The 13,936-nt window shown below is 37.5% G+C and overlaps 1 protein-coding gene across 1 annotated transcript; it reads right to left on the bottom strand.

The window, feature by feature from the left end:
* Positions 1-3,821: 3,821 nt before the first annotated feature.
* desma (desmin a) lies at positions 3,822-12,994 on the bottom strand. The gene is made up of 9 exons (XM_065292880.1): positions 12,356-12,994; positions 10,059-10,119; positions 9,790-9,885; positions 8,378-8,539; positions 8,132-8,257; positions 6,684-6,904; positions 6,120-6,163; positions 5,851-5,954; positions 3,822-4,192 (listed from the first exon to the last, which is right to left on the bottom strand). Exons 1-9 carry the CDS (start codon positions 12,910-12,912, stop codon positions 4,151-4,153), a joined length of 1,413 nt encoding a protein of 470 aa, XP_065148952.1. The 5' UTR covers positions 12,913-12,994; the 3' UTR covers positions 3,822-4,150.
* Positions 12,995-13,936: the final 942 nt, after the last annotated feature.

The following is a 13,936-nucleotide window of genomic DNA, read 5'->3' as shown; positions in this document are numbered from 1 at the left end:
CAAACACAAATGCAATGCTATGTTTAGAAATTATTATATGAATTTATTTAATTTGAAAAAGTAAATGTGAAATGAGTTGCAGCTTAATATGAACATCAAACTGCACATGTGAATAAAAAAACTGCAATTAAACATAGTATAACAGCCTAGGTCCCACTTAATGTCATTCCAAAGAGCCATTAGTTTAAAACTGAGGTGGTGGGTATATTAAGTCTATGGTTGTAACTATGGTAACAATATAATGCTGAAAAAAATGTTCCCCTTAATGTCCAAAATCACTGAAATTACAGGGATTTTACACATGAAACAAAAACTAGTACACTAATAGATCTGGGGATTTTAGCTGCTTTCAGTTGACGCTTGATCTTTTCTTTTGACTCCTTTTTGGTTTAGCCACCGATCCATTTTTACGTTATTAAAACACAATTGCAAGAACTGATATCACAGTTTCGCAAGTGCATTAAGTAATGATTGTATAAAGACTTGCCTAGTTTAGGTCATCTTTTGGCGGACCACTGCGGGGGTTTGGCGGACCACACTTTAAGAATTACTGCTTTAAAGGGACATTCCTTTAAAAAAAAAAAAAATAGGCTCATTTTCCTGCTCCCCTAGAGTTAAACATTTGATTTTTACCTTTTTGGAATCTATTCAGACGATCTCCGAATCTGGTGGTACTACTTTTAGCTTAGCATAATCAATTCAATCTAATTAGACCATTAGCATCGCGCTAAAAAATAACCAAAGAGTTTAGATTTTATTTTTTCTATTTAAAAACTCTCTTTCTATTTAAATGTAACTCTTCTGTAGTTCGTGTACTAAGACCGACAGAAAATTAAAAGTTGCGATTTTCTAGGCAGATATTGCTAGGAACTATACTCTCATTCTGGTGTAATAATCAAGGACTTTGCTGCCATTACATGGCTGAAGCAGGCATATATATATAAAACACAAACACATTTATTTTTTATATTCATACATAAAATATACACCGATCAGTCATAACATTATGACCACCTGCCTAATTTCAGCAATTTCAGCTACAGTAGCTTGTCTTTTGGATCGGACGACAGAGGCCAGCCTTTTCTCCCCACGTGCATCAATGAGCCTTGGCTGCCCATGACCCTGTCACTGGTTCACCGCTTTTCCTTCCTTTGACCACTTTTGATAGGTACTGACCACTGCAGATCAGGAACACCCCTCAAAAGTTGCGGTTTTGAAGATGCTCTGACCCAGTCGTCTAGCCATCACAATTAGGCCCTTGTCAAAGTCGCTCAAATCCTTGCGCTTGCCCATTTGTCCTGCTTACACATAAACTTGGGCGATGGGAAGCATCTCCAAAACTGCAGCTCTTGTATGGTCTTCACAGGCTGCAGTGGTCAGTACCTATCAAAAGTTGAGCTGGTTCTGATCAGGTCTAGTGGAGTCTATGCCTCGACAACTTAGGGCTGTTTTGGTGGCATAAGGGGGACCTACACAATATTTGGCAGGTGGTCATAATGTTATGGCTGATTGGTGACGTATATACGTATACAATATATGTAATATATATTTAGCCAATCTGGTTAAATCTGTCTCTTTCCTCTTGTTATGGTTTCAGTTGTAACATGTCAGATGATAACAGAGTTTTTTCACCCCTGGACAGCTGTTCCCCTGTTGGCTTACTTACTGGGAGACGTCTGACATTAGCTTATTTTATGGCTTCATTTTGTCCTTCATTATGTTAGTACTGCTTTTATTATTATGGTCCAATTACAATCATAAAAATGTGGCTCCATCCCTTTTGTACTATTATTATATTACCTAATACATCAGTCTATTATGAAATATATTTATTATGCATTTGGCACATGCTTTTATCCAAAGGAACTTACAGTGCATTACAAGGAATACAGTATAGGTTTTAACAGTACACTCTAAAAATGGCTGGGTTATTTTTGACCCATAATGGGTAAATATTGGACAGAACACGTGCTGGGTTAAAAATGACCTCGTGCTGGGTAAAAAATGACCCAATGTTGGTTTGTTGTTATGCAACCGTGGGGTATAATAACCCAGCAGTTGGGTTAAAATAACCCAGCATTGGGTCAATTTTTAACCCAGCACGTGTTCTGTCCAATATTTACCCATTATGGGTAAAAAATAACCCAGCCAATTTTAGAGTGTATGTGTGTTCCCTGGGTCCGAACCCATGACCTTTTATGCTGCAAACACAATGCTTCACCATTGAGCTAAACAGGAACATGGAAAAATTTCTGATTTAAAGATAGGAATATGATTATTATTTAGGCATTATTCAAAAATAAGAATACCTCCATGTACTCCATATGTTTATAATATAGTTTGGAACGGAGGACTACTAATTACATCATTCAAATAAGAAAATATATTTAAATAACTCTGTATCTTCATGTACTCCATTGTAAGCTCTATTTAAAAACTGCCATGCTATTGTTGTTCTTTGCTTTTCTGTGTTTCATATATAGCTGCTTTGAAACAATGAACAATTGTGAAAAGCGCTATATAAATAAAATTGAATTGAATTTAATTGAAGTGTTACTACTGTAAATTACTATTTCCTTACTTTTTGTGAATGCATACAGTCATCTTTGTAGTCCCATGTAGTCTATTTTATGTTGACTGAGTCATCGCAGACATATAGGGCTGAGCCGGTACTGCTTGTCTTTTATTTACGTGTATGTGCTCAGAATACATGATTTCTGTCGCGGTCTAGACTCTCTGGATTAGAAGTTACTGTAGTTTCAGTGTGATTATACAGTATGTTCCTTATTATAGTCTTTTCCCTGACACTAATAGGTCTGAGATCTCTGTGTCACATGTTTCTTGTATCATCATTTAAAGGAAGAACCCCACTTTCAGTTCAATGTAAAAACACATCAGCTTTCACTTTTCCAGTAAGTTCAGTGTCTCCATCCTTGGGTGTTCTTATGATCCACAAAGTTTCAAATATATTAAAGTATCTTTATAATAAAGCTAATATGTGTCAGAGTTCACAAATATGGTCAAATCCACCTGAAAAATGCTAATATTCGCATTTATCAGACACTTTTATCCTAAGTGACAGTACATAACGAGGTATACATTTTTTTTATCATTATGTGTATTCTTTGGTTTTGAACCCATGACCTTTTGAGCTGCTAATGCAATGCTCTACCACTGAGCTATACAGGAGCACATAATAATGTTATAACGCCATCCATATAAAAATAATAGAATTTTTGTTTTTTTCCAGCTTGGCAGCTCCTTCACTTAACATTTTTATTTCTAACACTGACACATATGTGGGCTTGAAACACAGCACAGCCGTGGGGCCTCTATAAAGGTCAGAGTTAACAATTAAAAGACATTCATTACTGTTATAATGATGGATATTGTCTGTATAAAGTGAGGTAAGTGTAAGCTGATAATGAAGAAGGATTGTGGTGGTGTGATTCTGCACAGATGCTTCTGCCATTGCCTCTGGAACAAAGAGTTGGATGCTGAATTGGGACAGAAGGTGGAGCTTTATTGAGAAATGCATCACGCAGCATCATTAATTTAACCTGTCAGTCTTTCCCTTGACAGAAAGGTTTTATTTATGGTGTATGAGAAAAGAAAATTTAGCAACTTTGTTTTTGAAGCGAATCACATAAGCATTTACAACTAAAAAAAATAAATAAAAGCAGAAATTGATTAAAGAAGCGGAAAATATTCTCTGGAGTAAAAATGTGACAACTAGCCCCGGTCTGATATCCTGCTAATTATTATTATGAAATGTACAAATGTTTAATTTAAACCAAAGTACACAGACAACTTGACTTCAATTATATAAGAGGAAAATAAAGTGAACCTTTATTAATGTATTTTTGCAGAAGTGGAACACAATTATTTTTAATATGACCCAACCACACATGAACAGATACTTTCGTATACAAACAGAAACTCACTTTGAGGATGCTTTTATGTGCATCACTGGTTTAATTTGACATTTTCCCTCAATTTCACTTGCATTTGTCTTTGTCATTCACAAATACTGTGGTAATGGATCATGACAATATTTGGATATGTGCATATACACAACCTGAAGCCATCGGTAAAAATACTAGTTAGGGTTATATAGAGATCTGATGAAGTTTCATCTGTTTTGTAGGCTTTACATGACGTCCTCTTGGTGCTGTGTGGATTCGCTGACAACCTGATGAAAAAAAGAGGAACGTTAGTGAGAAAGTGTCTGAAAGGGAGGAATGTGACTCACAGATATGCAAAACTAACAGCACATTAATCTAAAACCACAGGGAGGTGTCATACAAAGTGAATAGATGATACATAACTAATGAGAAACAGAGATGTTAGGATGGTCTTTATTTTTTACTTTTTAAATAAATACTGGTGCAAGGTCTTCATTCATGTTGTGCAGTGAGAAAAAGTGTTTTGCTGAATCTCACAAAGTGTGTGGCAAACCCAATGAATGAAACAGATACAAAGCAGTGATATAAATGTGGATTGGAGGATCTGAGAGTCTACAACGCCTTAGTGCTGGTTACTAGAGATAAGGTTTGGCTTGGGAAAGTGTTTAGGAAAAGGACTATACAATCAAATGAAACGATAAGCCACGGCTCAACTTACACACAAAGCACTAAGGGCGTTCATGCCCTCACTACTGGTCCTAGTCTGGAGTGAAATGGAAAATGGTTTTGAAGATAATGATACATTTACACAAATTCTTTATATGATTCTTTATTCAGAGCAAGTTTGCCTACTTAAACTAAAGAAGTAAGATTACTTCAAACAATGTGTCATCTTTATCAAAACAATGACGTTCCTAAAATGGAAAATCACCCATACATGTGTGTAAATTTATGTTTGTTTATTTGTATATTTTTTATTATTATTATTTTATTTTTTTGGATCCCCATTAGCCATTACCAAGGTAGTGGCTATTCTTCCTGGGGTCCAATATATTATAAATATTATAAATAAATATTATATTTATTTAACAGTCTGACAGTCTGCCCTTTAATATTTTGTTAACACAGTAATTGCACCATGACAGAAATGGTAATATATTAAAGTCTGTGTAAAGTAATTTTAGAGAATTGTTTCTAAACATATTATAAATAATAAAAAATTATTGCTGAAATACGTTACAAAGACTGTGAGCTATGTCGTACTGAATTGTGGAGTTAAGCCTACACAGTTCTTCCACATTTCTGTGTTCAGGATTAATTGCCCTAAAACAATCGCGAGCATCCATTCAGGCTGTAGCGGTATTTAAAAGTTGAGAGATCCATGTGGCTAGAAAGGATACAGCTATGGCCTAAATCTCGTGAAATCTCGCCGCATGAGTGCTGTTTTTATCCTAATAATCCTATCCCCAAACCTAATCCTAGCCCAATGTTTCACTTTATTTATGTCGTGGTTATATCCTATATTCAGAACTGCTGTTTTTCATCCTAACTTCCAACCTAACCCTAAACCTAACATCTCGCGAGATTTGTCCGTAGCTGTATCCCCTCTAACCAGAACCAAATTTTAGCGCTGAAACCGGACACGCCCCCAGTGTGAGTTTTTCAGAGCAGAGAATCCTGCCTGTTTCTCCAAGATTTTCATTTTTTTTATTTATTTGGCGTTTTTTTAACAATTCAAATCTGGCTGTGTGGTTAATGACACATTTTTCGATGGTGTCAAAAACTGAGAACAACACACATCTATTTTGGACTTTCCACGGACTTTGAATGCTTCTATGGTAGGTTTGTAATGGTTTTAATGGTAAACAGCTGATTTAATTTTTATAGATTTTATTTCAACACGGATAACAAGGTGTGTGTGTGGTTGTTTATATATTTAAGATACCTCGCCATCTCGGGTCTCAATGGTCTTGATGACAACTGTTTTCTTAGAGTGAAGCTCAGATGAACGCTGCTGCTGCTGCTTTTGAAGCTGTTCTGGGCTGGTCTCTATGGCAACAAAATTCACAAACTCCACATCATTAAACTCACCCTCACATAGAAAATATATAAACACTGTATTACTGATATCATCTTAAACTGAGGTACACCAAAAACAGGCAGGGAGGAGAGCGAAGTATTTAAACACAAAGGCTTTGTCGCCCCCTCACTTACCTCTGAAACTCAGGCTTGAAAATGACTGCACAGGCAGAGTAATCCTAAAGAAGTGAGACAAATAATAATTTGATGAGTTTCTTACAAGCACATTAAATGGCACATATTTTGTATGTTTTGTAAAAGTTGTTTGGACATAAATGTGTGTTGACCATACAATTAAAAAAATCCATCCTCTTCTTCTTTTTTAATCCACATTTAACCAAAGCAGTCTCATTAGATATGCTGTTCTGATTCTTTTGTTAATGTGACGTCACACAAACAAAGCCCAGCACACAACCACTGACTGACTGACTGATTTGTTAGCACAATTTAATGTTAATACAGCTAAAAATACTATTGCCTCAGACTGTATTGACAGGAATCAGATTTATTTTTTTACTAAAAGTGCTCACTGTCTGTTGGTAAAGGAGTGAGGAGCTGTAGCTCATTTGCATTTAAAGGTACACACATAAAACAGTGCTTTTTCACAGACACATTCTCGGCACACCTGAGACTTATATTTCATATTGTAAAAATAATATGTGCCCTTTAGAATAAAAACATCTCCCTTGACTATTTTACCTGGTCTCCTCTCCTTCCAGAAGCTTCCTGTAGGTGGCGATCTCTACATCAAGTGCCATCTTTACATTCAGCAGGTCCTGGTATTCACGGAGATGGCGAGCCATTTCATCCTTCATCTTGGTAATCTCACCTTCCAGACGGGCAATGGTGTCCTGCAGACCACCGGCCTCATGACCCATCCTCTCTTCCATCTCTCTCATCTGCCTCATTAGAGACTCATTCTGCAGGTACAGTAGAATAAGAATAAATTGATGTACAAATGTAAATGAAAGATGAGTTGAGAATAATTAACTGGAGTATTAAAGTGGCTTTTAGTACAACTATGTTAGTCTTAAGAAAAGTATAAAGTAAGTACTGTTCTCCCATTTAGAAGATTAAAGCTTTATACACTTGCAATCTCTCACTTCCACCAATATGAATCAGAACTTTTTGTGACATCATTCTGCACTTTCATCTGATTCAAGACTGGGAGGTAAACTAAATGCTAATGGCTTTTTTTTAGAAGGGGAAGGCCTTACTCGCCCTAACTTCCTGTTTCAGTAAAAATTAAGTCAATGCATCAAACAAAGCCACACATTTTAAGGCACTTCAGTGGGTGCAATGTAAATTTAAAACCGAACAGGAATGTGCAAAAAGCTACAATTATTGTAGTACAATAAAAACTTGCTTAATCTAACGTAAGCCTAATCAACTTGATTTAGATTCAAAAACATTTTATTAATCCTTAAATTAATTATTAAGCATTTAAAATTTGTATTGCATTATTTTAAACTCATGCATGTTAGCATGTTTTTTCCTGTGTTGATAATAATGTTTTTCAACCACAGTTGACAAAAAGACTAATTTTAACGAGAAGATTAATTTTAAAGTCATGAGTCATCCTTAATTATGGTAATATATCAGCAAGGTACAAAGCAGATTTTGGCATTTCAGGTGGGTTGATTAATTATGGTACTATGTTAATGCTAATGTTATGAACAGTTTTAAACTGTCATCCCATAATGCTTGAAACATTGCTTCTCGATTTACCACAATGTTAGCAAAAAGGTCTGGGTCCGCACCCTTTAAAAGGCCCTAATAAGTATAATTTAGATACAAATATGTGTATATTTGGTACCAGTATGCACCTTTGGGGGTACTAATATGCACTCTTTGGTACCAATATGTGCCTCTTTAGGTGCAAATGTGAAAGGGTACCACCACAATAGGGACGGTTTTAGTGATGTAACTTTATTTCTACTGAGTTTATTTAGTGAGACAGTAGACTACAGACTATAACTTGAGGCTCTTCACTGAATCAAATGTACTCATGCAGCACCTGGGTAAACCTATTAAAGCCTTCATAATTAGTTAAGCTGAAATCAGGTGTACTGAGGCTTAGCTAACATTTGTTCTGGCTTGGGCAAAATCATTTGGTTTCATGCCCAGACTGATCTTTAAAGACTTACAGTTCCCTTTAGAGAGTCGATCTCACAGGTGTAGGACTGAATCTGGTGACGGTACTCCATGCTCTCCTGCTTGGCCTGTCTCAGAGCATCATTATTCTTGTTTACTGCCTGGTTCAGATCTGACACCTTAAGAAGAAAGAGGACAGTTTACCTCAAACACCTGACTCCTATCAGTCGAGCGATCTCATCTGGTCACCAGGGACAGTCAGCCAATAAAATATATAGCTAAAACTCTTTAATACTGACCTTGGATTTGTACCATTCCTCAGCCTCTGCGATATTCTTGGCAGCAATGCCCTCGTACTGCATGCGGATGTCTCTCAGGGCAGCCGTGAGGTCTGGTTTGGACATGTCCATTTGGATCTGCACCTGGGTGTCTTGCATATGGCTTTGCAGCTCACGGATTTCCTAGAGGAAAGATGAACATGTAGCTTTAAAATAAAAACATTTACTTGATAACCTGATGCTTGACATGTGTATAAAGCAAGTTGTGACTGAAGATAAATTCATACACTGTCGAAAAAAGGACCCACTAACATTTCTACAAACAGCAACCTGGTTTTTCCAGGAGGTCTCCAGTCCGAGCACTATCATGTCGTCTATTTCTGTCTCTTTGGTGTTATTTGGTCAAGATAAGCAGAAAAAGCTTTGGACCATGGTATATTTGCTGTTCAGCCTGGCTTTACGAATCTAAAGCAACCCAGCATGTTAATGAAGTATAAAACATAGCTCTAATTGTATTTTTTCTCTCTGATAGCCGCTTTTCTTGTTACAAGTATAGGAATTGGACGACTTTTTCTTCTCCAACCCCCTTCTCACAGCTGTGTCTTAGAAAATCTGTCTCTGTTTAATTATAGGGGTGCATCTGTTTTACAGACTTACACTGCCCCCTCACTGTCAGGGCCAGCTGACACGTACACACACGCACACACACAAACACGCATGACTATTTCATCATTACGCAGAAAGGGCATTTAAAGACCTTGAGTTCATAGGCCTGTCAGTTAAAGGTCATTGTATGTGTTGTATGTTAGGAATGAGGTGGGGAACACTGGGGGGCTAAAACAAGCCACTCATCCACTATTAAGCTCTCTACATTATTAAAGTTTAAACATCAGATTTTTCCTGATATCAGATAGAGATGTGTCACTGGTAGTTAAAACGATTCTCCAGCCAAATATTAAAATTACCCTATGATGTACTCACCCTCAAGAAATCTGAGATACATATGTCCATCATCTTTCAGACGAACACATTTGGAGATATTTAAGTAAATGTCTATGCTCTTTTAAGCTTTATAATAATAATAAAAAATCAGGAAACAACTTATGATTTTAAATCCAAAAAATTGCATCCATCTTTACACAAGTAATCCACACGGCTCCAAGGAGTTAATAAAGGTCTTATGTGGGAATCGATGCCCAATGACTCTTGTGAACTGAGTCCAAGATGGTGTCATTACCTGAAGCCATTTATTACGCAGATGACCTTTATTAACCCCTTGGAGCCGTGTGGATTACTTTTGTGAAGTATGGATGTACTTTTTGAGGTTTAAAGTCAGAGGTTGTTCCCTGATCCATGTTTTCAACCATTTTAAAGTGTGGAAGAGCAAGGACATTTAGTAAAATAACTCCAATAACTGGTGAATAAATACCGACCTCCTCATGGATCCTCTTGAGGAAGGCGATTTCCTCCTGAAGACTCTCAATACGTCTTTCCAGGTCCAGCCTGGCCAGAGTTGCAGCATCTACGTCCTGCAGAAAAAAAAAACATTGGTTTGATTGGTTTATAATGTATGTGTCTCTCTTTCATTTAAGTTTTTTTCAAATTCATGGCTCATGACATTTATGTTCAATTTTTTTGGAAATGAATGAGAGTTCATTGGAAACTAAAGGTTTTCCAGAAACATTCATGTTAAGGAACTTACAGCTCTAAAAGCAGAGAGGTTGTTCTCAGCTTCTTCTTTCTGGTGGATCTCTTCCTGAAGTCTGTAGAGGAAAGAGAAAGAAAGATCTTTATAACAATGAACTGTACAGTAGCACGTAACATGTCTCAACGTTTCATTGTGACATATTAAAATAAAACTCCTACATGTTGCTATACTGATTTTCCCATGCAATCTTAAATAAGCTTGTTATTTTATTATCTGAAAACTCCTTTATGGCCACGACCACCATGATCTGTATGCACTTAGTCTTTAAAATATGTTGACGGATTCTTGTCATATTGCCATTCCTTCCTGCAAAGAGATCTTAATGGCACCCTATACTCCAACATACTACTTGAATTCATACCCTTCATAGATCTAATGTAAACGTCTCCAACTATTCTAAAATGGTATGTTGCTAATGTGCCAGATATCTGATTTCAATCGTATGATTGTTGGCCGTCAGCTGGGATCTGATATTTCCATCAGGGAGATGAAAGGAGTCATCCTTAAATAATACCATGCCACAGTTGGTGACTCTGTGGGCAATAGAAAAATAGCGAAGAGAGCCTTGATAATCAGAATCAAGTTTGAAAACCATTTAGTTGGATGCTTTTAACCAGTCCTCTATATAATTGCTATAATGTATATACTTTAAACAGTCCATTGTAAAAATAAATGGTCTATTTTAGAAATGGCTAGCAAATGCTTTTAGTTGGCATTGGACGGTTATCATAAATTACTGTTGATAATGTGGGGCACTGTAAGTGGGTCTCTTGAGTGGGTTGCACCCAGACACACAGACCCCTCACACACATTCACACACATGCACACAGGCTATGACTGAGATAAGAGTTATTTTAAGGGATGCGCATTCTCTGAAGTGCCGGGTGGTATATTGAGGAGATAATTTTAGCAGTCTAATCTGGCCAGTAATATGACTCTGGGTCTTTTTGCAAATGGAAATAACACTCTTTACTTTTACCTACATCATAAACAGCAATGAATGAGTTGGTCACTGCTTGGGGATTATTGAGGTGTTCATGACCCCTCTTTCCTCCAAATTCTAATATTCTAATTGTAAAATTTGATAAGTTTTATGTGATAATGTGCCTGCTGCCAAGAAATCTGGATGTCACTGATTTCTAATGCATTCCTTCATGATCGAATGTCTCACATTTGGCATTTTTATCCAAAAGTGAGTGTTCCCCTTGTCTGGAAACATAAGGTTAAAAATTGTCTTGTGATGTCACTGGGGCAGTACTCTTTAAAAAGTCCTAATATGTACTATTTAGGTTCAGATGTTAATACATTTAGTACCAGTATTTTCTTTCAGGGGTCCTAATATGAACTGTTTATGTGCAAAATTATACTTTTTGAAGCTAGGGACAATTTTTTTTTGACAGAACCAATGACCTTTGATCCGTTAACTCAATGCCCTACCAGCTGAGGAACATATCTTTTATTTAGTTTTCTTATGTGAGGTTCACAGTTCAATAGTGAGGAAACTGTAAGTAGATAATGTCATTTCGCAAATGAACACTTCAATGACACATACAAGAGTTATGGGTACTGTCATGACGCGTTCCAGTTTTATTGTATGTGACTTATTCAAGGACACATTTATAATAAATGTCACTTCGCCATCAAAAAGCATGTGATTATGACTGAGAGTACTAATACTGGATACACTATTTTCTCTTTAATGTATGAATATTAAAAATCTGATTTATGAATATGCCCTGACATCTATGGCACTATGCTGCAACCCCAAACATGAAGGCTGTCATAATAATAGTAATATAAAATAATAATAGCTTATAAAACTGTTAGTTCCAATCCTTGATTCTGATTGGTCAATAGGTGTGCATTATTCACGATAAAACACTGCTATGACTGCTTCACCCAACGGTTATATCACTGTGCCCTTAGCAACACGCTTAGCAACCACACGTATCGGTTTGTTGTTTTTATTTGAGCTTTCATGCATATTACACATTGAAAAACATTTTTGTTCATGGTCAGGGACTATTTTTTTCTAGCGGAAGGAATGATTTTTATTGATTTAACTTCATGAAAGTTGCATAAATTTTTTTTACTTTAATATTGTGTGGTAAACTTTATAAAAAATATAAGGTACTTGAGGAAAGTGCTGTTTCGTTTCGCGCAGTGCCTAACAACGCCCTTCAGCTGTTACTTATTAACAATACAGCACAGCCTCTCATACCTTATTGCTTACATATAACTTTGAATATAAATAATTAAATTAAATGTCATCCGAGTCTTTAACCTCTCACCTCATTTTTAGTTTCTGTAGGTCATCAGCCAGGTTATCCCTCTCTACCTCGACGCGAGATCTCTCATTGGTCACGGCCTCCACCTGTCTGCGCAGCTCTCTCATCTCCTCCTCGTACATCTCTGCGATACGCGTGGGCTCGCGACCCTTCAGGCGTTCGATCTCCACCACCAGCGTTTGGTTCTGCTGTTCCAAGAAGCGCACCTTCTCGATGTAGCTGGCAAAGCGGTCATTGAGATGTTGCAGCTCGGCCTTCTCATTTGTGCGCGTGCTGAGGAAGTCCTGGTTCATGGCATCGGCCAGGTTGAAGTCCAGCTTTTCACCACCATAAGAACGGACCCTCGATCCCCCACCGTATGAGGAACTGGATGCACGGTGGCTGGAGAAAGAGGGAATGGAGGTCTTGGACACCTCATAAACTCTGGAGGACATACGTGAAGACCCAGTGGAACCACGACCAGAGAAGACGGAGGGGCTCAATCCAGATCCAAGGCCAGAGCCGAAGGTACGGCGGTAGGAGGAAGCCGTTTCGGCGGAAGCTGAATAGGATTTGCTCATGGCTGGGTCTTTGAGGTTTGTACGGTGTGCTGATGTTGTGTCGGTTTGGGCTGTGTGGCTGAATGAGGGTCAAGTGGCAAAGCTAGACTATATATATAGTGGACCTCCCAACCCATATGGTCACACCCACTTATTCACTGTTATGACCCCACACATTGCCACCCCGTTTCTCTCTCTCCCTGGTTTATCAGCTGTCATGAGGTCTGGTTTCCAGCAACTGGGTGAAGCAGATGGACAGGGGTTTGAGCTGATCGGGCAGGAGGTGGAGCAGGCCACGTCGTGTAAAACGTGGTGTCACGTCTTCTGCATAAGTGGTTGCATACCAGGAAGAGCTCTTGTACCAAATATTACAAAAAATGATTGGATTAATGTATATGGATAATTGTGCCTATTTAAATGTTCAATTCAAAAGGTTTGCAATGTATATGTAAACTTGTTTTGCTTTAATTTTGCTACATTTTGTCTCTCTACCTTTTTTGAGTAACAGGTGACTTCCCTTTCATGGTAAAATACTGGCTGTATATCCACTGGGTCTACATAGTTTATGAGGTTATCAAGACTAAAACGGTTTGCACACTCTAAAAATGTCTAGGTTATTTTTGACTCATAATGGGTAAATATTGGACAGAACACACCGCTGGGTTAAAATTGACCCAATGCTGTTTTTTAACCCAACTGCTGGGTTATTATACCCCATGGTTGTATAAAAACAACCCAACATTGGGTCATTTTTAGCCAAGCATGGGATCATTTTAACCCAGCATGTGTTCTGTCCAGTATTTACCTATTATGGGTCAAAAATAACCCAGACATTTTTAGAGTGCACATACGTACCAAAAAAAGAAATGGACCTGACATTTCAAAAGGTTACAATTATTTAACAGGGATTTGAGAGGCATAGCCTAGTGTAATGCTGGCTGGTTTAACCTATGGTTGGATAAAAAATAGGCAAATCCAGCATCAAACCCAGAAGTGTCCATGTTGAAAGCACCACATTTTTTAGAGTGCAATTTTTAGGGACAAC

Source organism: Paramisgurnus dabryanus, chromosome 15 (genome assembly GCF_030506205.2).
Source record: "Paramisgurnus dabryanus chromosome 15, PD_genome_1.1, whole genome shotgun sequence".
NCBI classification, from domain to species: Eukaryota; Metazoa; Chordata; class Actinopteri; order Cypriniformes; family Cobitidae; genus Paramisgurnus; species Paramisgurnus dabryanus.
The sequence above is the reverse complement of the archived record's forward strand: the minus strand, read 5'-3'. Positions and strand labels throughout refer to the sequence as shown.